The sequence below is a fragment of the Patella vulgata genome, chromosome 2, assembly GCF_932274485.2.
Source record: "Patella vulgata chromosome 2, xgPatVulg1.2, whole genome shotgun sequence".
NCBI classification, from domain to species: Eukaryota; Metazoa; Mollusca; class Gastropoda; family Patellidae; genus Patella; species Patella vulgata.
In genome coordinates, this window is record NC_065880.2 from 37,999,154 (window position 1) to 38,025,659 (window position 26,506).

The 26,506-nt window shown below is 33.2% G+C and overlaps 1 protein-coding gene across 2 annotated transcripts in view; it reads left to right on the plus strand.

Moving 5' to 3' along the window:
* The window catches only part of LOC126809537 (afadin), a 36,693-nt gene extending 15,094 nt beyond the window's left edge, over nucleotides 1–21,599 (plus strand). The window contains exons 6-25 of one of the 2 annotated variants that reach the window (XM_050534164.2): nucleotides 3,991–4,102; nucleotides 5,053–5,205; nucleotides 5,518–5,606; nucleotides 6,600–6,800; nucleotides 6,903–7,069; nucleotides 7,332–7,423; nucleotides 7,971–8,155; nucleotides 8,522–8,750; nucleotides 9,232–9,539; nucleotides 9,977–10,319; nucleotides 11,830–11,909; nucleotides 12,339–12,479; nucleotides 12,696–12,761; nucleotides 13,151–13,343; nucleotides 13,869–14,057; nucleotides 14,233–16,247; nucleotides 18,436–18,557; nucleotides 18,929–19,043; nucleotides 19,701–19,814; nucleotides 20,012–21,599. In XM_050534164.2, coding sequence (XP_050390121.1) covers nucleotides 3,991–4,102; nucleotides 5,053–5,205; nucleotides 5,518–5,606; nucleotides 6,600–6,800; nucleotides 6,903–7,069; nucleotides 7,332–7,423; nucleotides 7,971–8,155; nucleotides 8,522–8,750; nucleotides 9,232–9,539; nucleotides 9,977–10,319; nucleotides 11,830–11,909; nucleotides 12,339–12,479; nucleotides 12,696–12,761; nucleotides 13,151–13,343; nucleotides 13,869–14,057; nucleotides 14,233–16,247; nucleotides 18,436–18,557; nucleotides 18,929–19,043; nucleotides 19,701–19,814; nucleotides 20,012–20,857 — 5,760 coding nt within the window. In that variant the 3' untranslated portion in view covers nucleotides 20,858–21,599. The remainder of the gene's footprint in view (nucleotides 1–3,990; nucleotides 4,103–5,052; nucleotides 5,206–5,517; nucleotides 5,607–6,599; nucleotides 6,801–6,902; nucleotides 7,070–7,331; nucleotides 7,424–7,970; nucleotides 8,156–8,521; nucleotides 8,751–9,231; nucleotides 9,540–9,976; nucleotides 10,320–11,829; nucleotides 11,910–12,338; nucleotides 12,480–12,695; nucleotides 12,762–13,150; nucleotides 13,344–13,868; nucleotides 14,058–14,232; nucleotides 16,248–18,435; nucleotides 18,558–18,928; nucleotides 19,044–19,700; nucleotides 19,815–20,011) is intronic. The other variant, XM_050534165.2, reaches the window with a different exon arrangement.
* Nucleotides 21,600–26,506: the final 4,907 nt, after the last annotated feature.

The following is a 26,506-nucleotide window of genomic DNA, read 5'->3' on the forward strand; positions in this document are numbered from 1 at the left end:
AAGTACTGTAAATAAAATAAACTGTGGATGGTTAGTTTAGTATTGAATTATTTACTTTAGTGTATAATAGAAGTACTACAATAGCATCCTTCTAGAGAGTACACAATCAATACTTATAGCAAAATATTGGTCTAGTAATTTGTTATAGAAGAAATGCCCAGCATTAAATATACATTACCTATTGTTTGAAATGGTAAACTGTGGTGAAAATAATATCGATGAATGACAATAGTCAGTTTTGGATTAATAAGAATTGTTGGTTGTTTAAGATATACCAATTTCATCAAAATACAGATATATATTTCTTTTTGTCTTTTTTATACTTTTGGATGGCCTCCACTACATTAAGTGTAGTGAAGATAAGTAAAACAAAATATTGAACTATACAAAACGAAACGAAATAGGATCTGTGTTTTAATCAGATTGAAGATGTATTGATATTGAATGGATTATTTCAGTTACTTATTTCAGTTAATAATTTGTGAATCTGCAAGATCTGACTGAAGATTGTATTAAATGTACTGTAATGATTCCCTTAGAAACTTTATGTACATGAAGCTTATATTTTATGCAGATGCCTGAGTTAAGCTAGTTTTGAAATGCTGTGGATCGTTTAATTTAGTGTAACTTTACCGTTTTAACAGCACAATGGCTAAAATGAGCAGTTTAAAAAACTTCAGGCTATCTTTGAGAAGGGTTTGTTGTTCAAGCTGGCTTATTATAGCCTAGTCGGAGCAGAACAATAGGACATTAAACCCCATTTCATTTCATTTTTATATTGATCAGTTTAAAATTGCAGGCTTTCTTTAGATTAGGGCTTGCACATTTTATTGCATTCCCAATTGCTGAACACATGTGTAGGATACACACATGTGTAATTAACTTTATAACCACTGACCTTGGCTGTCTGGTTGGCTTTTTGTCATTGTTAACGCTACACTTGCCTAGGTTAGACTAGAGGACATTTTAAAACTGATTTATAATAATGCTATCTGACTAATATATAAGTTGGTCTCGAGAACTGTAGAATCAAAGATTAAAGTGAAAAATCTTAAGTCACAGGAGTAAGGGACTTAACTAGGATGCTATCTATTTCTAAATTGTTTTCAAAATCTTACACTGTAATGGGAAACGACCGAGAATAGCTAATCTAACTGCTATAAAACTGTGTGAGGAATTTATTAGAGCTAATCTCACCTCGTCTGCCAACAGTTTTATGTAAATGGTTATAAAGTAACAATGATAATATCAGGCATGAAATCTAGAAGTAAGTTGTAGATAACCTGCTTCAACTTATCAGGTAAATAAACATGGCTAGGTAATGTAGACAACGTTTAAATATAGAGATGCTAAGTCTTACTGTATGTATATGCCTTATTGAATAATAATAAAATGAAAAAATTCTACCACACTACATGTATATCCACATCACATAGGAACATGCTCTTATGTATTTGGTCTGACTGATTTTGCATACACACAATTTCCATTGTTTTATGTTTGAAAGTACTTGACTAAAATATTGTGAATGACTTCAGGTTACTAATGCTTCATTACTATGCTGCCATAACAACATCATGTATTTTAAAGCAGCATTACTTCTAAGCTAAATACTTCTACTTTGAGTTCAGAGCAGATTTTGTGCCAAACTTTAAATATATGTATTCAAGTAACCTTAGAATTTTTTTTACATTTTATGATTTTTAAACGCCCACATTTTCATGTGGACGTATATTGTCGTCGCCCCTGTCCGTCCGGACGTCCGTCCACAATTTGTTTGTGGTCTCTCTACAGGTCACAGTTCTTGTCTGATTTTGACGAAACTTGAAATATAGCTTTATCCCAAAATAATCTCGGCTGCTTTCGATATTGGCATGTATCGGATCGAAACTTCATGGATTATGGCCCCTGTTTGTACGAAAAATCACGTTTTTAGCTTGTGGACCCTATAGAGGTCACAATTTTTGTCCGATTTTAATGAAACTTGAAATGTAAGTTTATAACCCAAAGATCTCGGTTCCTTTGGATATTAGCGCATATCGTACCGTAACTTCCTGAATTATGGCCCATGATTGTACGAAAAATCGCGTTTTTAGCTTGTGGACCATATAGAGATCATAATTTTTATCCGATTTAAAAAAACGTATTATTATATCACCGTTACACCCTAAGGACGACTGAGTTCGAATTTCGTGAAAATCGACCCAAAATTGACAGACAAAAATGCCCGCCTTTCGTTTTCAAATAGCGTAAAAATATGGTATATCAAGGTTGTGGACCCTATAGAGGTCACAATTTTTATCCGATTTTGTTGAAACTTGAAATTTAATTTTATAACCCAAAGATCTCGGTTCCATTCGATATTCGCGCATATTGGACCTTAACTTTCTGAATTATGGTCCCTGATTGTACGAAAAATGGCGTTTTTAGCTTGTGGACCCTATATAGGTCATAATTTTTATCAGATTTAAAAAAACGTATTATTATGTCACCGTTACACACTAAGGACGACGAAGTTCGAATTTTGTGAAAATTGGCCCAAAATTGACAGACAAAATGGCCACCGTTCGTTCTCAAATAGCGTAAAAATATAGTATATCAAGGTTGTGGACCCTATAGAGGTCACAATTTTGATCCGATTTTGATGAAACTTGAAATACATATTTATAACCCAAAGATCTTGGTTCCTGTTGATATTCGCACATATTGGATCATAACTTCCTGAATTATGGCCCTTGATTGTACGAAAAAATCACTTCTTTTTTGGAGCTCTTTCTCTGTCCATCTCTTGCAAAATGTGGGCGTATCTTGCATGGCAACCGCTTGTTACTTATCTTTGAGATCTAACCAACTACATGTATCATCATCACATTCTATCAGGAAGAGTTCTTTATATATCAAACAATTATATTCAAAATGGTTATAACCCCTAAATCACTCAGAATCATTTCAAGATATCTTTGCTGTGTTACCTTATGGGATGACATACTCATGTATATACATGTACGCTCAAAAATCAAAAGTAGGAGGTTAAACCCCATTTTCAATTCATTTTTTTTTCAAAAATCAAAAACATTACAGAAAAATGTAATGTACATATAATCATGTAGTGTACCACATGACCAGTTTTCTATCCATACAACTCTAGATTCATTTCGGTACATTTTATCTCCTGGAAAGATATTTACGCTCACGATTGTCAAACAAAATTTCTGATACTGGGAAACGATTTTGAACCTATTGATCACCAAAATGATAATGCTTTAAATAAATCTACTTGTGTATGTAGCTGATGTATTTTGATTGACAGATGGGATATTACTATTGATCATAATCTACATTGTATGGCTTCTGTTTTAAACATGATCCACCTCATTATCTGATTTCATGTTATTAAGTATTAATGGCAAAGCCAAATTGAAATAAAATCCTGCAAATTATCTGTTCTAAATACAGAAACTCTGCAAACACTTTTCCCTTCTCCCAACACAAAGACTTATAAAAACATAGAATCACATAACATGCACTTAAATATAGATAAAATTGGTTAAACGTGAATATGACAACCAGAATGACATGTTGTTTTAGCTACATGTACATGTATATACCCTCAAGCAATAAAAGTCAAATAATAAATTCATTCTAACTGGAGGAAAATGTTAGAATAACCTGAGAGTGTATTAAAGTGACTAGGTAATTCATAGAGGTACATGTAGTAAGAAATATTATTAGAACCCATTTATAGGTAATTTTCATTAGTTTCACTTGAAATTTTGTTTTTTAATGTTAACTTGCAAAATTGGCCCAAATTGATCACTAACTGTAGTCAGTCTAGGTGCATACATATATATAGATTGTTTATGTTGGACAGAGGCTGGTTGATCATTCTGAGATGTATAAAACTCAAGTCAGGGAATTGGTTTTCGCTAGAAGCCATGTTGATAATAATGAAAACTGATTGTTTTATAAATGTCAATGTATTTATTTTAGGTATTAATAGCTAATGGACAAGAATATCATGGAGGAAGTGTCGGAGAAGAAAGGTTATTGGATGACACAGAATGCCCTTTGGCTATTGTTATGCAGCATCCTAAAAATAGAGGTATGGGGGTGAAATTATCTTGTTCTTATACTAGATGATTGATAGAGGGAATGTTGAATGTATCTAATTTTCGATATTTCTTGAAATGGTTGATATTTCTTGAAGTGGTCCATATTTCTTGAAGTGTTGAAGTGGTCAATATTTCTTGAAATGACTGATATTTCTTTAAAAAGGTTGATATTTCTTGAAAAAGGTTGATATTTCTTGAAAAAGGTTGATATTTCTTGAAATTGTCATTATTTCTTGAAATTTTGATACCAAGATTTTTTATTTGAGATGTACCAGTACATGTATCATGAATGTATCAGTGACTGTGTTTGAGATGTACCAGTACATGTATCATGTATGTATCAGTGACTGTATAATGTTAAGTTGCATATAATAAAGATAGATGTTCATTAAATAATATACAGAATGAAAGATTATATTGTTTGTTCTCAACACACGGCTGTACTTCCTTCATTTATTTATTACTTTTAAAGACACAATGGCACTCTTAGAGGTCTTCATTGTTCCCCAAAATAATTTTTAGCTTCAACATAATGTGGGTAAATCGAATATGCTGAAATTTGAGATGTACATCTATTAGCTTCCAAATCCAGTTGTACAAATTCTTTTAAATTTGCAATTTTCATGTAGTTTTAAGCAATGCTCGTAAAAAATTTTTCTCTTTTTTTTATGTAGTTCAATGCTTTGCTTTTCAATCATTAGTTGTATTGAACATAATTTTAAATAATAATTTGATATTATTCACCATTAATTACATTTATTTTTTTTCTAGTGACATTGATAATGCCTCTTTAAGTTCATTGCATGTAAATTGACTTTCAAAGTCATACATTTTCGATGCAGTTAGATATTTTCCAGCAAAAATAGCCCAAATAAAAAGACCAACTTTGTAAAGTTCATTGTAAGTTTTTCTAAAATTGGCCCCCTTAACATTTTAACAGGACACATAATATTTCAACTACGTAGAAAACCAACACATTTAAAGAAAAAGACAAAAAGAGCTGTGTCACATGATGATTTGAGACAGAATAACCGAGAACCTCAAAATCTCTCTCAAGACCGACTACCATATTTACAGGAACTAAACACTAGAGGTAAGAATAAAATACGGCTTTGGGATGGAATGTTGCACGTGTTATATAAAGCAATTTAAAAACAATATTCAGAGTTATTGTATCCACTCCAGGATGATTATATACATTGTGATTAGAAAGTGCATTTTCTGTTTTTAAAAGATGTTCAATAGTAAGTCTTTCATAGAATGAATTTTTTTTAGAAGGATGAAAATTTGGATTCTAAGAACTATTTAGATTTTATTTTAGGGTGTTTTTAGTAAAACATAAAGTACATAAAATCGTAAAAGAAAATTTAGATATGCTTATAATGATAGAAATATTTGATTTTAGACGGAAGAGGAAAGAGACATCATCTACCGTTAAATGTAACAGAAATAGGAAGTGAAAGATCAATGTCTAATAGTAATCAATATTTACAGGTATGTACCAATGTTCACACAGAAAAATGATATTTCCTCTTTAAGATTTAGGACTGGATAATCATCACCAGATGAGGCACACTAAACCGTGGAATACTTTGATGAAATGTTGTTTATTTTCTTGACTACATTACGCTTTGCCTGAAGTGTTGACCATTTATTGAAAAGAAATTAAGGCTATATTCATTTATTGGTTATAGCTATGTATATAGACTAATTAATCTTGTTGATTGATGTATCGAGATAGAGATATAAGCTTTATGGTCATTCAAATATTATATACAATGATCAAAATTCATGCTGAATGGGTTATCTCCCTTCATTCAGAAGAAAAATTAAAGTCATTGCTCTTGCTGAATGCGTGTTATATTTCTGTTAATAACTAAAGAAATCTTAAAGGAAGTAGTGTTTTAAGATAAATGATAAGGTTATTTGTTTCTGCAGCAATGTGTGCTGTTCGAGTAGTTGGTAAATTTTGCCATGGTAGTGGTATTTCTTATAGCCCTTGCCAAGAGTAGCCTAAACAAACAGGTCCTCTGGTTTTTGTGCCAGGACTCGACCTGGACATTTTAGTTGATATTCCAGTACACTATACCATACATCTACCATGGTGGATTCCTGGAGAAATATTTTTATTTTATTTATGAACTTATGTTAAAGGGGCATTAGAGAAGATTAGATAATAGTTAAAAACTAGATAATGTAAAGGGAATATGCTGAAAATGTCAAATTGCTCAACTCTGAACCGAGATATTAGTGATTGAATTTTAGGCCTAGCCTTGATCATCATTACTAAAGTCGGTATGATAAAAAGCATAGTCTCGATTATCCATTTTTTGATTTGATCATCAATGAGCGTTAAGCAGCAGATCGGATTCATGTTATTAAATTTCTAATTAATAGTTTATATAACATTTCAGGCCTAAAGAAAGACCTGCAATAGGCAGATTTAGCTCTTGCATAATATATTTTTAATGTTTTTGTGATTTCTAGCTACTTGGTAATGATATTAAACCTAGACATTGTGTGGTAGCTCATACAGAAGGGATAGTAACCGTAACTCCAACTAGCCGTGATGCGGAGACATATGTAGAGAATACCAGAATATTTGAGACAACCATGTTAAAACATGGAATGGTGCTGCAATTTGGTAAACATCATGTCTACAGATTCTGTGATCCTAGATTTGATGAGGTATAATATATCGTTTATAGATCTTAAAATTGGGATAAAATAAATCAAGGGGAAAGCTGAGTTTGGAATTCTTTATATGCTTCACACAAATTTGAATTTCAGATGCCACCTGGTAGGACAGTGGTTGATGGTCCTCTACAGAAATCTGGATTTAGTCCTGGTAGACCACATGAAACAAACTTTGATGTAGATGGTCAAGTAGAACCTATAAATAATCTCTCACCTAAACCAGCTCCTAGAAAACAAAATGAATGGAATGATTTACAGAGGTGGGCTGAAATATATATCTAATAACTTGTTTCTGATTGTTAAAAAATCAATAGACTCAAACTGAATCTTTCCTGCTACCTTATACGGTACAGTCATTGAATACATTGCTCTGAATTCATTTGTGGCTGGTAACAGAATATAAACTTAAACCCCAGTTCATTTCAGAGTATAAATATAGAAAATCAGGAATGAATCTGGTTTAGGGTATTTGGTAAATATATTGAGTATCTTTTATTTAGATTTATTGCATTTTTTTTGTAGATCACCACAGAGTCCGAGTCCTAAAGGAATGCAACCAGGTTTAGTACAACCGGATAATCTGTTACCTGTTACATTGGACTTCAGAGATGATGGTAAGTAACATCATTTTAATCTTAACAGTTTAGGTAAATATTAATTTGTTAGCCACAGTGGTTCAGTGACAAAGTCCTAATAACAAGGCTTTTGCTGGGTATAGTTTGTTTTTTTTGGCCTTTCGACCTATCTTTCATTTCATATGTTTTATGGGGATCACGTGGCTAAGTGGGTAAGGCACTGGCTCGCTAGCCTGGAGGTCGGGTGTTCGATCCCTGCATTGGCCGAGAAAGTTCATCTCGATTTTCCGGCGTGATTTCCCCTTGTCAGTGATGCAGAACGGAGGGCCTGACAAGGACAGCTGCCTAGTCGTTCGGATGGGACGAAAAACCGAGGTCCCGTGTACACATTGGCGTGCACGTAAAAGATCCCTTGGCAGTTGGAATTCGATATAAGAGTAGGCAGTAGCGCCGCTGTCCTGGCAAAATTTCCCTCATAGCACACTGTATGGCGTATGCCCGTCTTCAATTAGCCCAGGTTAGGTGCAGAAGAGTAGGACGTTAAACCACATTTCATTTCATTTCATTTCATATGTTTTATTTTCAGCTGAAGATGCACTACTATCAGCAGTTATTTTAGATGTTAATAGTCGAGCTGTACAGTTTAAACTAGCTTCAACATACACATTATATATGGCCATGAGACATCTTCTAGCTCAACGCTACCAACGGCCACAGAGAACTACAGATTTTGTCAGAAAAATTTCAAAACTTGTTCAAAGAGCTATTCAGGTACACCATTTGATTTTGTGAACTTTTAGGCAAAGTCAAATTTCTGATTTATTTTGTTATACTGATGACTGATGACTGATTTACAGACTGATGTGGTTAGTTGTTTGTTTGGGGAAGTGACGGGAAGAGTTGCAGTTCTCTGAAGTTTTAAATTCAGGGAAATACAAATATATTACCTATAAATAATAATAATATGTACATTTATATCACACACAGTTCCATGTTAGTATGCATGCTCAAGACCATACATAGCCTACATGTAGGTGCCATAATAACCCGTAAATAATTGAGTGTTTAATTTAGTTTTGAACGTTTCTAGGCTGGATGATCCAGTATGTTTTATTAACATTATTCCATCTTTTACAGGATCAACACAATGACCCAACAGCTCTAGCTTTTTGGATGGCCAATGCTTCAGAGATCCTACATTTCTTTAAGATGGATAGAGACACACATCAGTATAGTCCTGAAGCTCATGAGATGTTGGCTGAAGCTGTACAGATGGCATTTCACCATCTAGTACGATGTTTACAGGGCGATCTACAGAGAGTTATGTCAGCTTTTCTAGATCCTAGTGAAATGGTAGAAGATGAAAGTGAGTTGATTTATTTGTAGAAATATTTCAAACTATTAATAAGTTCTATTAAAATATATTTATTCTGCTTCACAAAATGTGGTTACAGTGACATTGATGGAAACTCTGTGCTAGACCTGATGCATTACACTTAATGTTTCTATTAATAGTAACATTTGATTGTGCCTTATTTAGCAGGGATATATGTGGCATATTGTGTCACAGTTCATATATCTGGAACCCTAGATTTTTCTATTCTGGAGAATTTCCTTTGACATAATCTGGAACGTTGTATGGATTCCATGCCTGGCATTGCTGGTTTGATTTTCAAAACGTACATCATGTCACACTATCAAGAAAAATATGTGGTGCATAGCATTAGTATCAGAAAGCATTTAAACTATATTTGGATTTTCATAATACAAGCATACCTATCACATTAAAGTACCTTTATTCATAACAGTGACTAATATTTTTTTGCTTGTTTTTATTTTCGAATTAGTGATGGATCAACAGAGAATGAATCCAAACAGACCAACATTAGGTGATGTTTTAACAACTTTATCTGCCGCCATGACGTTATTACGTAGATGTCGTGTTAATGCTGCTTTAACTATACAACTCTTCTCGCAGTTGTTTCATTTTATCAACATGTGGCTGTTTAATATGATCGTATCAGAACCTCAACTACAGATGTGTACAGCTCAATGGGGAATACGGTTAAAGCGACGATTGGGTAAAATAGAGATGTGGGCAGAAAAACAGGGTCTAGAATTGGCTGCTGATTGTCATCTGTGTCGCATAATACAGGTTAGATTTGTTTATTACTAGTCAATTTGTGAAATTCACTTATGAAATGCTTTGGGTTTTAAAATTCAAAACTTTATATTGTGTTCATCAGGTTTGTTGAATTCATATAACTGACCGGAATTAAAAATGTTTGAAAAAAGTTGCTTTTGAACAAAAGCAGATCTATATTTAAAAAAAAACAAAATTCCCATTTCAGTCAGAAAAGTTAAACAAACAATAGTGAAATGTTTACTAAAAACCTGTCAGTATGGGCAAATGGCTCTTTTCTAGTGAGTTATGATAATCATACAGGAAATGATCCACTTACCTTGTGTTCAAATATTCCAAAATCCACTAACCTCCTTCCCATATATTTCAGTCAGTTTTTCTTAGATTTGTTTTTTTCTTGTCTTACAATTTATTGTTATATTATTAATACATTATTTTCTTCTTTACAGGCTGCTCACCTTTTACAAGCTCCAAAGATGACATCTGATGATGTAACCAATATCAGCTCAACATGTTTTAAACTTAATTCTGAACAATTAAAATGTTTATTATCACAATATATACCAGAAGATAATGAACCTCCAATATCACATCAGTTTATACAGAGATTGGTGTCTATTGCTGAGAGTATGGCCGATTTATCTACACGATCTGAGGGACGGGAAGTTATGTTAGAAGAAGATCAAGATTTACATTTACCATTTCTATTACCTGAAGATGGTTATTCCTGTGATAATATTAGAGGAATACCAAATGGACTTCCTGAATTTATTAAACCTTTGACTAATTCAGGTATGACTAAAATAGTGCTCCTACGACTAGTCGGATAGCCGTAAACGGTTAGAACTGGGCGGTTAAACGGTTCGAATTCAACGGTACAGTTATTCGGAGATGTCCCCCATTACATAGAGTTGTGTCTGATTATATTCCTCTTTATAACAAAACTTGCCTGTTGTCATTTTGTATTTGATGTTTGAAAATCTTAGAATGTAACAGTCGTCATACGATGTTGACTGCTAAAAAATAATACTATTATTTAATAGCACTCGTCGTAGTCATATGGCAAAGTCAACGGACCTTGTTCTGACTTTTGCTATTGTTAATCCAATCTAAATACTTCTCGGCATTTCTAACTATATTCTACCGTGTTTATTATTTACTTCAAAACGTAACCACCATTCAAAATATAATCATAAAGGCTAGAAAATGACATTATACTAGATTCGTTACGACATTCAACACGTTTTATATCTCGTAATTTCTCGCAAGATTCCCACTTTGGTTTTTATTTAAATTAACCAATCATAAAAATTCTACTTGCAAGTGAGGAATTATTTCTTTATTGTCCAATCAATAGACGCCTTCCAATTTACTTTATTCTATTCTTAGTAAAATTGTGTAATCGTAATATTATCGCCATCTGTCACGTACGAAGGGAACCAGAGTATTGTTTTGTATATTATCGTTATATATTGAATTAAAAAATGTTTCAAATCAACCAAGTTAACCAGGTAAATAAATAACTACGGCCTTAGATAGTTTAAATTTTCTTCAAAGAATTGTACATGTCTGAAAAATTTCCTGAAATTTTTGCGCGTGTAATGCCTTTTAGGCGAGTATAGCGTGCGCACGAGTAATGACTCGCACCTCCTGACAAGCTCTGTTTTATGTTTAAAATTGATACCATACGGTTAACGGTTACTAACCGGTTAATAGCTACGGCTATTCGAATAAAAGTCCTAACCGTAGGAGCACTAGACTAAAACATTATTCCTCTTATATCATTTGATTGAGTATTTAATTAGATTTCTAGCAATACAGAACAGTTCTGTATAATCTTTTGACCTTTGTTGCACTATTAGAAAAATATATTTTTAACAGAATAACTGCAGTTTTTATAATTAACCCTTTCGGTTCCATATATAGACAATTTTCAACATATATTTATATGCTTACTTTAGCACTTCTAGAATAGTTGTAGCATTTCATTTGACCACATGTGCGACCATGTCAATAGTTAGTTATTTGGGGAAGACAATTTCATAGATGGCAGGGTTTATGTTTATCTCTTTGTGGTCAGTGTTAGCGATTAAAAGTATGTTATTTTTGAAGAAATTTTATTAATTGATATCAAAAGTATGCTGACACATAGCAAATAGAATACAAACATACATAAAATAAGAAGAGGTTTCAACATCAAGCATTTTTGATACTGAAAGGGTTAAAACAAGTTTTGCTATAAATATTTTGACAAATATATATTTTATCGTATTACGATATTTTATTATGAATATTTTTGTAGGTATTTGTCAAATGATACCTAACAATAACTCGAGTGGTAGTTGGACAGTATATATGGGAGGAGAACCAAGATCTCTTGAGGTATGTATTATTTTATAACAGTTATTTGTTTGTTCTTCTGTTCCTGATTGGTGGCTACAATAGTGCTGACACAGGGCTGCAATTCAGGATATAAGGGCTGCCTGTGTGACTTAGGCCTGGTTGTGTTGAATAACCTCCTCTGGTTTTAGAGTTATAATAATTCCAGTTTTGACTCTTAACTGGTCAACGAAGTGACAAGGAGTAGGATTGCCTTTATCCCCTCGTGGGTTTTCTCCAGGTCCTCCAGTTTACTCACACTGATAAAGACCGCTAGGCACAAGCAAATAATGAAATAAAATTTAACCATATGTTAGTCCCAAAATGACATAGCTTGTGTCAGGTGGAGGTTAAATCTCTCTCTCTCTCTAGCCGTTAAAGGCTGGGTACATGATTAGTATATGTCAATTATATATACTAATGTTTTTGCAGAGTACACCACCAAAGAGTCAGGGTATGCCATCTCCTCTACCAGGTATACAACAACAAGGACTACCTAGAGACCCAGAAATAATGGTTGTAGCATTTAATAAAGTAGAAAGAAGTATGGGACTTAGTATTGTTGCAGCAACAGTAAGTTAATACTTATTTAGATTGAGTAAGAAAAGGAGGAAACCATTAAATTATCATATTTTGTTCAAAGTCATAGTAAGTTAAATTGACCATTCCATTAACTGTTTCATTTAATCTGTAGTGCTCAAGTTATTGTTTATAATTATTTTGAAGGGTTGTATTGATACATATACCATATTTATGATTTTTTCTAATTGTTTTTTTTTTAAATTATAGGGAGATAAACAAAGAGAAAGGGGCATTTATATCAAATCTGTTGTTCCAAATGGTGCTGCAGCATTGGTAAGTAATTGTCCTGTTCTAATGGGCTCTTTCCACCCAGCTGTACTTTTTCCTAGTTTGTTTCCAGAACTATCTCATAAACTGTTCAAAATATCTTTATGAAACTTTGTAAACACTTCAAACATTTATTTGATAAATTTGTGTTTCAATGGAAACAAAAGTGACATAGTTTTTTTTTTATATGATTAGCGCACATTATTATGAAATGAAAAGTTTTGTTTGGCAATATGTAATAGAATAAGATGGTATGATAAAAATAACCCAACAAATCTTAATGGGGTGATAATTTAGTACTTTTTGTGTGAAAACTTGATTTCTATACGGAGGTAGAATGAATACTTTCCAATATTGTAGATACCTTAAATTGATAATTATATATTTATTTATAGGATGGTAGACTACAGACAGGAGATCAGTTATTAGAAGTAGATGGTAGAAGTCTAGTTGGTGTTACACAAGAAAGAGCAGCTGAATTAATGAGAGAAACTGGTGATAGAGTTACTTTAAAAGTAGCTAAACAAGGTGCTATTTATCATGGTTTGGCAACATTTCTCAGTCAAGCATCGCCAACTCTACAAAGAGGTATGTATATAATTTATTTGAGAGATCAGTAGCAGAAGAATAGTAACCTACTATGTATGATAAACCAGTTACTAAACCAGTTACTAAGTTCCTTGAGATTGATTTGGTAAAATAATATAGAGAATTGTCATATATTGCAAAAATATGCACGCCTATTTAATTTAGATGTTTCAATGTAAAAACAAAACAGAATCAGATAGATAATGGGTAGAATTCACAGGTCTTAAAATTGATATGTTTGGAAATTTAGTTGCTTTCATTATGAAAATTATCTCAAAATCAACATTGATGTCACATTTCTGACTACAATTGATCTATATTAAGTTACTTGGTTATTGAATAATTAAACATATATGAATTGGGATTTAGAAGAATAATTGTATTACTGGATATTGGTTTAAACAATTAATGTGACATATTTCTTCTGAACATTATTCTTGTCTTTATTGGAATGAAAGAAGTACATAAATTCCTAATTTGAAACTTAATATTTTATATTAAATAATTGTATATTATTTGTTGCAGCAGCTGGAACACCACAGAAAAGTGATCCACAGATGAACGGAAGAAGACCATTCAATGAAGAGGCACCACCACCTTATACAGATGGTCCAAAGGACATGGGAAGAATGGAGATACCAAGGTCTCAATCCAGTCCTAGACCACAACAGATGCCAATACCACAACAACGTGTTCTTAAACCTCAACCTCGTAGTAAGTTTATTGATTTATATATCTCATTTGAAAGGTGTGGAAATAGGAATTTAATAAATGCTGTGGGTATAAAACAGAACCAGGTCTTGGTTCTATTTCAGTGTAAATGAGTCACATACTATCCCTTAAGATGCATACAGGCTTATAGTTAAATTCTTGAAATTTATTGTTTTAGGTGCTGTGGAACAACTCATGGGACCGAATTCAAGTTCTCCTCTTCAACAGAGGCACCAGGATCCAAATTTTCGAAGAGACATGCATGACATGGATCCTCGTTCCAAATCAACTTCCAATTTAGTTCAGGATCCAAGCTATAACAGGAATTATGATCCACATTCAATGAAACCTGCAGCCTCTGTAAGTGTCCTTCATCATCCACAAGGCCAAGGTCACTACCCACCAGGGGTTCGTCGAGACAATCCTCAATATGGAGATAGAAACCCAGATTACGAGAACCAATTGAATATCAGCAGTGCTCCAAATGGTCGACCCATCATCGATACTCAGAAGGGTGGACGAGATCCACGATTCCAGGACATGAATCACAATCTGATGCCTGGTAAAGCACAAGGTCCACCTCCTTCTCAGGCATATCTTCACCCAAATCAGCGACCAGCTGATCGTTCTTCAATGTCTTCTCGTACATCTTCCTCCAGCAATAGAGATAACGTTAGACCCCAGTCAGCTTATTTCGATCCTCAAAATAGAAATGAGGACTTATCCCAGCTGAGACCCAAATCTGTAGAAATTACTTCCAATAAGATTCAAGAATGGCAGAATAAGATGGAGGATACGCCACAGGTGTATAGAAATGATTATGACTCTGGTAAAGCTGAAAATTCTCCTCCTTATAGTAACATTGAACGAGATAGTAATATCAATGGGTTCACTAACAGACCATACGTCAGTGCTCAAGACATTCCCAGAATTATGAATGATAGTGAAAGGCCTAATTTCTATGAAAATGCATCACAACCCGACCTTAGAAATTCATACACCCAACCTCCAAGAAATGAAAATATTTCTCAGCCAAACCTAAGGAATTCATATAATCCACCTTCAAGAAATGAAACTATTTCTCAGCCAGACCTGAGAAATCCTTACAATCAATCATCACGACCAGAGATAGATATGAAACCTAAACCCAAAGTAGCTCCAAAGCCTGCAGTTGTTCCTAAACCAGGACCGATGCCAAATCAACCGGTTGAAAGTCCCTACGTAAGAGTTGAAAAATTACAACAGTCACCCAGTAATTTCAGTAGACCTATTAATGGAGCTGGTCCCAATTTTAACACCCATGTTGTCCAACAGCCAATACCGTATAATCAAAGTGATTTAAGAAACAGACAAGATGGCCGCATTCAAGATCCCAGAACACCTCCAGATCAACGGAGCCAACAGAGCTTCAACCAAAAATTCTCACCAGTAAGAGAAAATGGTGGATTGAATTATCGGGATCCTTCGGACTTCCCTCCACCTCCTACAGCTGAAACACCTCCTGATCTACCACCCCCTCCAGTGCTTGATCATTTACATGAAGAGTCACCTCCACTCCCCCCTCCGCCAAATCCCCAAGACTTTATGTTAGATCAACAGCTTCAAGAAGAAAAAAGACGTCTGCAACAACAAATGAATGAAAATGAACAACAAAGACGTTTAGGCCCTGGTGCATACCCTACTGATAGACGGGGACCACAACCCAGTTCAGATCAAGACAGCTATAAAGTTCAGCCAAATATTCCCAATTATCAGAATATTAACTTTAATAACATGAATGGTGGTAAAAATCAACCTCCCCCTGTTCCTCAACTTCCAGCAGAGCATAATGTGTACGAACCGTATGAACCAAAGAAATCTCCAAACTTCCAGAAACCGAATCAGGAAAGACCACAGAGTTGGCAGCAAGGGCAAGCAACCCACCTTACTGTTGGTGATCCAGAATATTCTGCTGCATCACCGTGGGTTAGAGAAAAGAAGGAAAAGGATGCTGAAGAACAAGAAGAACTGGCTTCCAGGTTACGTCTACAAGAAATAGCAGTGCTGGAATCCAAGAGTTACCTCAATATGCAAGAGCAAGAAAGATTACGCAAGCTACGCCTTGAACACGAGTTTCAGAGACGCGTGAAAGAAGTTGTAGATAAAGGAGAATATGATGAAGATTCTGATTCCGAGTCGGCAGATAGAATTTATGTAAGTTAATATCTTGCTTGTTTTCTGAAACTGCAATTCAAATCAGTCTGCTGTCACAGTTACAGTCAAGTAGTTCTGTGTGTAGTCTAGAGCTGGCTGATATCCTGGAAAACAAACATTGCGATATTTTCCAAAATTATTGTGATATTATCAGTATATCGCGATATTTTATAAAATGTCAATAATTTCAGTTTATCACCCTTCAACTGTAAAGAAACATGTATGCAAAGTTGGACATGACCTCAGAGTATTTACTTGACACATTGTAGTCAATAGTATTCAAGTAGCTAAGTCTCTAACTCAATATCATCCAAAATCTTCAACATTGAAAACACGATTTATTTGTCAAATTAAATCAACATTCATGTTTTGATCTTACCGGGAAAAGATGGGCTTTTGATATCCAATATTTAAGACAAAATAAACATTTTACCATTGGTACACGAATCGTGTACCATAAGACGCCTCAGCCCCAGTTACATCAAGAGACTCGAGGGACGAGGCTAGACACATTGGGCCAAATCAAACGGCGTATGTAGACTGGAATAAGCAGACACTAGAAATTTGCACTCGCTTGAGACTGCTGGCTTATTTCGCCGAACATAACTGATTTGAAATTGGAGTAAAAACGGAAACAATTGAATGTAAATCAGTTTATACACATTCATATTACAGTATTGTATGCGTTGCGACCCACTTTTGTCAATTTCTAGGTCCCAAATGTTAGCGATTTAGCTCCTTTAAACAAATTAAGCATAAGCACAGTATTTTGGAAAGTAAATTTTACAGTACAAAAACACCAAATCTAAAATTCACTCACTCAAAAGAACTATAAAAAAAAGCATCGGTGTAGGCTATACAACTCGTCAAGGTGCATATAAAATTGAACAGGAGCAGTAGGTCGGGTGCTAAATGAGCAAGAACTCTCATGATGTAAACATAGCTATAACTTCGTAGAATGAACGCTCAGGATTTTATTATATTATTCATTGCTATTTATTCATCACTAGAAAATAAAATATGGTAAATAACATAAAAACAAAGACAATTTTTCTATACATATGTTTCATATCGAAAAAACGAAATATCGCCCAGCTCTAGTGTAGTTCTTTTCTATGAAACAAGCACAGCAGTCCAAAAGTAGTCCTCCTACAGAATCGCAGCTAAGGTAATTGCTGAAGAATTATGTGTTTACAATTCCACAAATTAATTTAAACACACATTATGCAAGAGCTAAATCTGCCTATTTCAGGTCTTTCTGATCTGCTTCTCAATGCTCATTGATGATTAAATCAAAAAATGGATAATCGAGACTATGTTTTTTATCGTACCGAGGCTAGGCCGAAAAATCAATTGCTAATATCTTGGTTCAGAGTGGAGCAATTTGATTGAAATTTTCAGCATATTCACTTTACATTTTCTAGTTCTTATACGCCCACATGGAAATTTATATGCATTATTTAAATTAGTGAAATGAAGAAATCTTTTGAATTTCAGCAATTTTCGTTAATTACATCACTTTGTTGAACCTTGTGTACTTTCTAACACCAAAATTTATCATAAGCCCATTTAATTTTCAATATTTTACGTTAATTACGTCTAGAGTTATGGCACTTGTTTCACTTTGTTCAACCTTATCAACGTCAACCAACAAATGTTATCATTTGATCTGTGTGAAATTTATGTGCATCATTTAGATTATTGAAAGGAAGAAGTCTACTTAATTTCAACAATTTCTGTCAATTACTTCTAGATTTATGGCTCTTGTTTTACTTTGTGATTGTTTGAATGACAAAAGTTATCCGATCTTTATGAAATTTATATGCATTATTTAAATTAGTAAAATGAAAAAGCCTGTCAAATTTTAACAAGTTCTGTAAATTACTTTCTGAGTTAAGGTCCTTGTTTGAGTTTGTAGAACCTTTTGAACCCTCAAATGATGAAAATTATAATCTGATCTGTATGAAATTGTCTTGTAAATGCCCCCAATTACCTACAAAAGAATAAATCTGCGACAGCCCTTGTCGACCTCTCGGACGATTTAGCTGCTGTGGTTGTATGTTTTGTTGCCTGGCAACCTATCTTTAACTATTATAGTGAGAGCTGCTAGCTCTTTATCTGATCTTCTATAATGTATCTTTAACTTCACGAAACCATTATCATATGTACTATGATAATTATATTTCAGTCAAGAGAGAGGATGATAGAACAAATGCAAGATGATTTGGCTAAAGCTAGAGCTAGAATGGAAGAGTTAGATAGAAGACGTCTACATGATGATTTTGAGAGAGAAAAAGAAAGAATGCAGAGGTTTGTAAATTATACTTGTGAAATGTTTTTGTTCAACTGCACTACTATCAAAATTAGTTTATAGATTGATTTTATTAGAATGTTACAGTCTTCTCTATGTATTTATGAAGGGCATCTGTCCATATTCAGGTGTCAAAATGCATGAAATTAGAACGAAGGCATTTATTTTTTCAAAAAATGCCACAGTAATTCCTTCGTCACTACGGCAGTTTTTATGTACACTAAGGCAAAACTTTTAATTTACTTTCGTCGCTAGGGCATTTTTTTAAACTGGGAAATTTTGATTGATAAAGATTAGGAATAATAAGGGGAGTGGCAGCTTTAGTTCAGGTTCTGATATATTTTTATTTGATAAACAACATATGTTATAGGTTAGAGAGAAGATTAGAAATGTTTGAGAAAGAAAGAGAAGAACAAAGACAGAGATCACAAAAACGTCAGGAACGAAAGCAAAGAGAACATGCTGAACATTTGAAAAAACAAAGAGTAAGTCAATTTTATTATCACCTGGATGATAAATCTTGAGATTAATGGTTATTTATTGTTGCCTGTTTATGTATGGTGTGCTACTTTAGAGTCAGATATAAGTTTTAATGAATTGATTTCAGTGTTTAAAGATACCTTCCTGGATACAAACTGTGAAGATTTGATGATATATTTGGACTAAAAACATGTTCAAACCAATTAATTTATCAAAAATTTGCTTCAAATTACTCTCAAACTTTGCATTTGCGAGATACCCCAAGCTATAAAAAAAACTATTTTTAGAAGCAATGTTTGTCACCTAACTTTATTGAGGGATGGTCCATTTTTCTAATGTATTTGTCATTACTTACTGTCCATTTATCTTACGTATTGAAAATTCTTGAATTATTTTCTGCCAACTTCTTTATACACAATGTTCCCCAAATAGCACCCACTCCCTAGACGATAAGCTGTCCGGTTGCCAGTGAGTGATACCCTGACATTTTTGGTCTAGTACTTGCCCCATAGGTGTTTTTCGTGTATTCCAGTATTTTTCTATTAAGATTTGGCGTCTATACTTTCCATATATACCAAAGTTGACATACTTTTAATGAAAATAACCACTCGATAAATTTTTTCGTGAGAATGTATTTTTAACAAAATGTCTTCATATTTCAGGAGTTACATGACAAACAGAGACAAAACTATGAAGAACAAAAACGTTTATTGTTAGCTGAAGAAGAACGAATGAAACAACGGAGAGAAGAAGAAATCAACAAACGAAGATTAATGGTAAGTATTACTTTTTTTTCTGTTAATTGGATAGTAATCTGGTTAGAGTGAATGACTAACATAATGTTTGAGTATATTGGCCACAATTCTGTTATTCATAGGAAATTGAAATTATGATATTGATAATAGTGAGGTTTGTGTAATTTAAATGTAATTGACAGATTTATTATGACAAACACAATTTTCAAATTTTATAGGAGAGAGAACGTTTACAAGAACTGCAGGCACAAAGAGATATTGAGGAAAAACAACTCCGTGCAGAGGCACGTCAACGAGAGGAAGAATATTCACGACAACGATTATTACAACAGCAGCAACAGCGGATCCATCAACAAAGAGAGATTAAAGTGTCGGAGGAGCGGAGACGTATTGATACTATAAACACACAAAATCAAAGTCACAATGATGCATATCAACAATATGCTAATTTGCCACCTAATTCTATTGGAAAAGAAAATCAAGCCCCTCCTCCTCCCGAACGTAATTCATCGTACGATTTGTTTAATCAGCAACGACAAAATGCCAACATGCCACACGATGATTACCAGGGAATGAACAGTCGTGATCTAGGCCCTCCAGGTTATCGTTCAGACCTCTCAGCTCCCAAAAAATCGGTATCTTTTAATACTCAGTTAGAAACGAATGTGTATAGTGATAATGAGAGGAGTCCTTTGAACTCACAATCGTCTTACAGGTCTTCACAATCTTCAGAACACAACGTAACAACTTCAGTATCAGATTCGTATAACACCAGTAGTAATGAAGTATTCGATAGCCCATCACAACAAAATAACATTACGTATTTATCCTCTGAATCAACACCTGGTGTTATTGGAGCTCAAGAAGTGTATCGCGATCCACGCAGTCGGATAATCGAGGCCAAAAAAGCCCACGATAACCCAATCAAAAAACAAGCGGACAGAATGTCATTTAGAGACAAAATGAAATATTTTGCGAAAGAAGCCGGAGAAGATACGATAAAGAAAAGACCGAAATCTTCTTCAACTCAGCGTGCTATCGAATCTCAGATGAATGGACAGTGACAGCATACAGAACAAATGTTCTCTTCACTATAATACGACATCAGTATGTGAGATACGCCATATATATTGCCCCATATATTAAAAACGTTGTGAACAAAGATGTAAATTTATGTGATGAATATAGCATAAAAATAGAATTATTTTATTATACTAAATTGTACAATTATTTTTTAAAAAAAACAACAGAATTTTACACAGTTAGTGCTATCTTATGTAGAATTTTAACCAAAACTTAATGTAATATTAAAGATTCTTTATGCTTGTAGACTTGACTTGTATAAATTTAGTCATGCCTGTTAGAAAACTTTCAAGATTCGAGGGATTTGTGCTCTAGCTTTCTTGCTTAAAGTTTAAAGATTTAGCTTTCCTTGGTAGAGAGTGGAAAAAAATAGGCTCAATAAAAGTAGGATTGAATTGTATAATGAAGTGAAGTAGGTTAAGAAGAATTAATGTGTTCATGTGTCACTATTTTTAATATCAGTACTTATTAAGTGTTTAACAGATCATGTTCACTGCAGACCATTCCATCTGTATTAATATTGTAAATAGATGTTTTAATATAATGTTTAGTAAGTTATAAATTCCATTGCTCATAACATTCATTTCATATCAACTTCCATTTTATAACCAAACAGAATTTGGTTTTGATACCTTGTTTCGCATTATTCATGTTAAAAAAAAAAAAAATACAGATTGATACAATAATATTAACTGTACCTTGCTTGTGATTGCTAATAGGTAAGGATCCTAATTTAGATGACGGGTTGATTTTAAAATTGAATTGACATTTGTGTAAATATCTTGTATACTTATTGTTGTCAGGTGGTGGTAGGACCCAATCACTATGTTTTTAGGGTGTTAATATATTGTTGGTTTTTTCTCCCACAAAATCAACCCTTAAATCTAGTAGGATGACATATATATGCATTAGTATTTGCATACCCTTCCTTCAGAGAACAATGTAGCCGTATATAATATTTTGTTATATATATTTGTTTGTACATTGTTTGTAAATAGTGTATATGTATACTATGATATTATATTGTTTTACAAACCAAGATTTTATACTATTTTATCCTTTGTATTATTTCATTGTGCTACTTCACATATTCAATAGTACAAATTTATCATATATCACTGGTTTTTTTATATAATACTGTACAAACTGCATATCACTGAATATTATATAAAATGCTTTCTTTTTCTTATGTATTATAATGTATTTTATATAAATAGCTATTATTCTAGGCTGTTGTGCATATTTATAATCACATATATCTTGTACTATTATTTGTCAGGCTAGAAGCTAGATTATTGTCAACATTTCATGAAACTATGCAGCAATTTTTGAATGTTATTTTTTTTATCTCCGTTCATAAGTCAAATTTCAGTCCATTGGGAATAAAAATTATATTCTCAACAATAGATGTTGTGCCTTCCAAACTTTAGCGTCCATTTTTGAAACTGTCCATATCCAGAATGTCCATATCAGTTATAAAAATTCAGTGGTTGTACTAAGTTACAATAAAGAAATTATTTTTTCTACAAATCCTTGTTAATCTCTGTTAATTAGAATTTTAGTTTTCTAAAATGTCACTTGCCGTTTATATTTAATTTAAAATGATCCATATCAAAATTAATGTACATATCCATTCGTAAAATTCTATGGATCAATAAAGAGCCTAAGTTCACAAAATATGGAGTTCAGTGTATTATATTTTATTTGTCCCAAGAAAATTTATCATTAATAATTTAATTTTTATATTATTCTAGAGAACCTAAAATTTTCTACTGTATACATATTTATTTTTAACAATTAAAGTCTTAGTAATATTTTCTATCGGTTGTGAAAAATGTCATTGGGCAAGGTATTTTGTTGCTAATTTATCATTTGTATTTTGTCATAAGAAAACTTACTATATAACTTTTTTTTATCTATAGACCTAGCTTTTCATTACTTTTCTAGTCAGAAGTCGTTGCATATTTCATACTGACAAAATTAGTGACAAGATAATCCCCGATTTCTGCCATATTGTTTATTATAATTATCATAGTATATATTCTCAGTATATATAAGGAGCAATAAAATTCTAACAAAATTTCAAGACCTTTTTTAAATTTGTTTTTAATTATTGATCCAAATACATATGAAGATGTCATACAGGAACTACTAATATGTTTGCAGCAGGTAAGATGGCTAACAAATAATTGTTTAAATATTTAAAGTTGACTTGAAGAAGAGGTCATGACCACTTTCTCAAATCATTAATATTTGTTCACTCGGATGGAATAATCGAATACCAAATGTCAGTACATAAAGTATGTCACCTAGGTTCAGTGGAGTTGAGGGCCGGTGATACCATAGAGTGGAGTACTGACCTTTGACACAGTTTTATACAGAGGAGGTTGCAAGTAGTTGACCTTTCCTTGGGCACAGTTAAGTCTGGTACCTGCCGTGTTTGAGGTGTATTATAAGTTCCAATTTGCTGAAATGGGCTCAGGTGAGAATTGAAATAAACAAAATCACAGAAACCGGTTGTAAACACATCGGAATAAAACTGGGGCAGCAGCACTAGTAGTTCATGGATTTTAGTGCTTGCTTTTACCACTTGGGGAGACCCGTGTAATTAGTTAGACCTTTGTATTAATGATGATCTTTTTTAGCGGTTCTCCTGGAACAGTTTTGATCTGCTGATAATCAGACGATGATGAAGTCGCAGACGGGGCAATTTCTATTATTTAAAATGTAGTGTAATCGTTGGATAAACCATTTCTATGGATAAACTGTATCACAAAGAAAGGGAAGTAAATCACTTTACGATCCAGCTGAGAGGATGTCCAATAATTCTAGTATGCACTGTGTTATATTAAAAGAACTAGACTGCAACACGTTTAAAAAATGAAAAAAAATCTCCAATTTTATGTTTTATTTCCCATTATATTTAAACACGAAATACGTGTATAGATATATATAACAAAGCGGCCAATGTATACAGCACAATTCCGTTTTACAATAACAATCTCTATGATAGTTAAACGGTAATGATAAACCCAAACCACTTTTAATCGGGCTATTTAACAGGGACGGGGTCTCTAATCTTATTTTCTTTATTTACGTTATGATTTCGTAGGCAGTTTTGTTTTTTAAATTAATGCATGTACCTAGTCGAGCTTCATTCCAAACCACCACAATATTATAGTCCTAAAAGTATGTCATAATCTAGATTTAAAGTAAGGGATTGTGAAGGGTCAAACGGGATGGTATTTTATGGAGCAAGAGGAAGCATATACATGGGTCCATAATCGATACAAATGCATACATAAACGTCGACGTCTTTACTTCGCTTTAAATAATGTTTTTGCTTTAAATACAGCTTTTACTGTTTTTTAAAGTTGTATGAATTCATCACCATGGCAGCATCAGATTTAGGAGTAAACTGATCGTTTGGTCCAGGATACCTGAAAAAATCGGGAAACAAAAGAAATCATCATTTTTGTCAGTAAGTCTTAACATGTGGAATTCAGTGTATAATAATATGACCCGACACAGATTGATTTTATTAGTATTCAAATAAATATAGAAAGGATCAAGTTGACTTATATGCAAACTTGTGGCTTAACCTGGTAACATATGAATAGAAAACATTTACATAGTATTAGTATATTGTACGGTAGCCTGTTAGTGCCATAACTTGATTTATAGTATACCCTTTTTTGTAATTTACCTCATATGAGAAATCGCAATGAAAACTATGAGAAATCAAAAAGCCATGAAAAACCTTTCCTCTGCGGTATAAAATTTTCTCCGCGGTATAAAATTTTCTCCGCGGTGTAAACCTTTTCTCGGCGATGTAAACCTTTTCTCCGCAGCATAAACCTTTTCTCCGCGATATAAAGTTTTTCTCTGCGGTGTAAACCTTTTTCCGCGGAGGTAAATCGCATGATATGTTGCAGAGAAAGGGTTTCCACCGCGGATAAAACTTTATACCGCGGAGAAAAGGTTTTTCATGGATTTTTGATTGATCATAGTTTTCACTGCAATTTCTCATATGAGGTAAATTACAGGAAAAAGATATAAAACAACGTATGGCACTAAATGGCCACCGTAATATTTACCCGAACAATATTATTATTATTATTATTATTACAGCATATTTATAGTGCACTCTTTCATATAACATGTTCAGGGGCACTTTACAAAGTGACAATGTAAATCACACATAAACAACAAGATTATGGGCATGTTAACGATTGTATACAGAGTCAGTTAAAGCCTGATTAAATAAATGTGTTTTAAGTTGTTTTTTAAAAGAATATAGAGATGTACAACATCTTAAACTAAATGGTAGATTATTCCATAAAACAGGTACTTGATAACTAAAAGAGCGCTGACCATAAGAGACTAGTTGAACAGTTTTGGGATTTAAAAGTAGTTTATCTGATGTACGTAATGTTCGGCCAGGTGTATAAAGTTCTAAAAGATCCGAGAGGTAAACAGGATCTAAATTATTTAAACATTTAAAAGTAAGTAATAAAACCTTAAAATCAATTCGATATTTTAACAGGTAACCAGTGTAAATTATATAAAACAGGAGTTATGTGGTCACATTTCTTAGTTAAAGTAACAAGTCTAGCCGCAGTATTCTGTACTTTTTGTAATTTATCTATAAGCTTTAAAGGTAAACCAACTAAAAGTGAATTAAAGTTATCTAATCGAGAAGTGACCAGAGAATTAACAAGTGGCTTAGTGGCCTCTACAGTTACACATTTACGTATTTTACCTATATTTCTAATATTAAAATAGCACAATTTACAAATATTATTTACTTGGGCTCCCATAAGCACAAAACTATCAAAGATATAGCGCCAATATTACGAGCAGAATAAGATGAAAATATATCACAATTACCAATTACAACAGGGGGGTTATCTTGTGCAGATTTACTTAATTGATGCCTTGAGCCTAATAACAAATATTCGGTTTTATCATCATTCAATTTTAGAAAGTTCTTTGACATCCATTTTCTAATTTCACTAATACAGTTCTCTAGTTGCAATTTTGATAAATTGAAAGAAGATGGACAATTAGGTGTAAATGAAATATATAATTGAGTATCATCGGCATACAAATGAAAGCTGAGACCATATTTTCTGACAATATCTCCTAATGGTGACGTATAGAGGGTAAATAAAATCGGACCAAGAACAGAACCTTGGGGAACCCCAGATGACAAAACAGATTCAGACGACGATTTGCAATTAACTAAAATACACTGTTTTCTACCCACAAGGTAGCTCTCTAAAAGATTTAATGCAGAGCCACAAATACCGAATTTAAATTGAAGTCTACGTAGAAGAATGGAAGGCTCCACCGTGTCGAAAGCAGCAGATAAATCTAATAAAATTAAAAATGTACATTTTCTATTATCAATTTCCATTAAAATATCATTTGAAACCCGGGTTAAAGCTGTTTCGGTACTGTGAAATTGTTTATAAGCACTTTGAAATGGTTCATACAAACAGTTATCATCTAAATGGGCTTTTATCTGAGAAGCAATACATTTCTCCAATATTTTAGAAATAAAACTTAAATTAGAGACTGGCCTGTAATTTTTTAAAACATTAGGATCCAGTGTAGACTTTTTAATT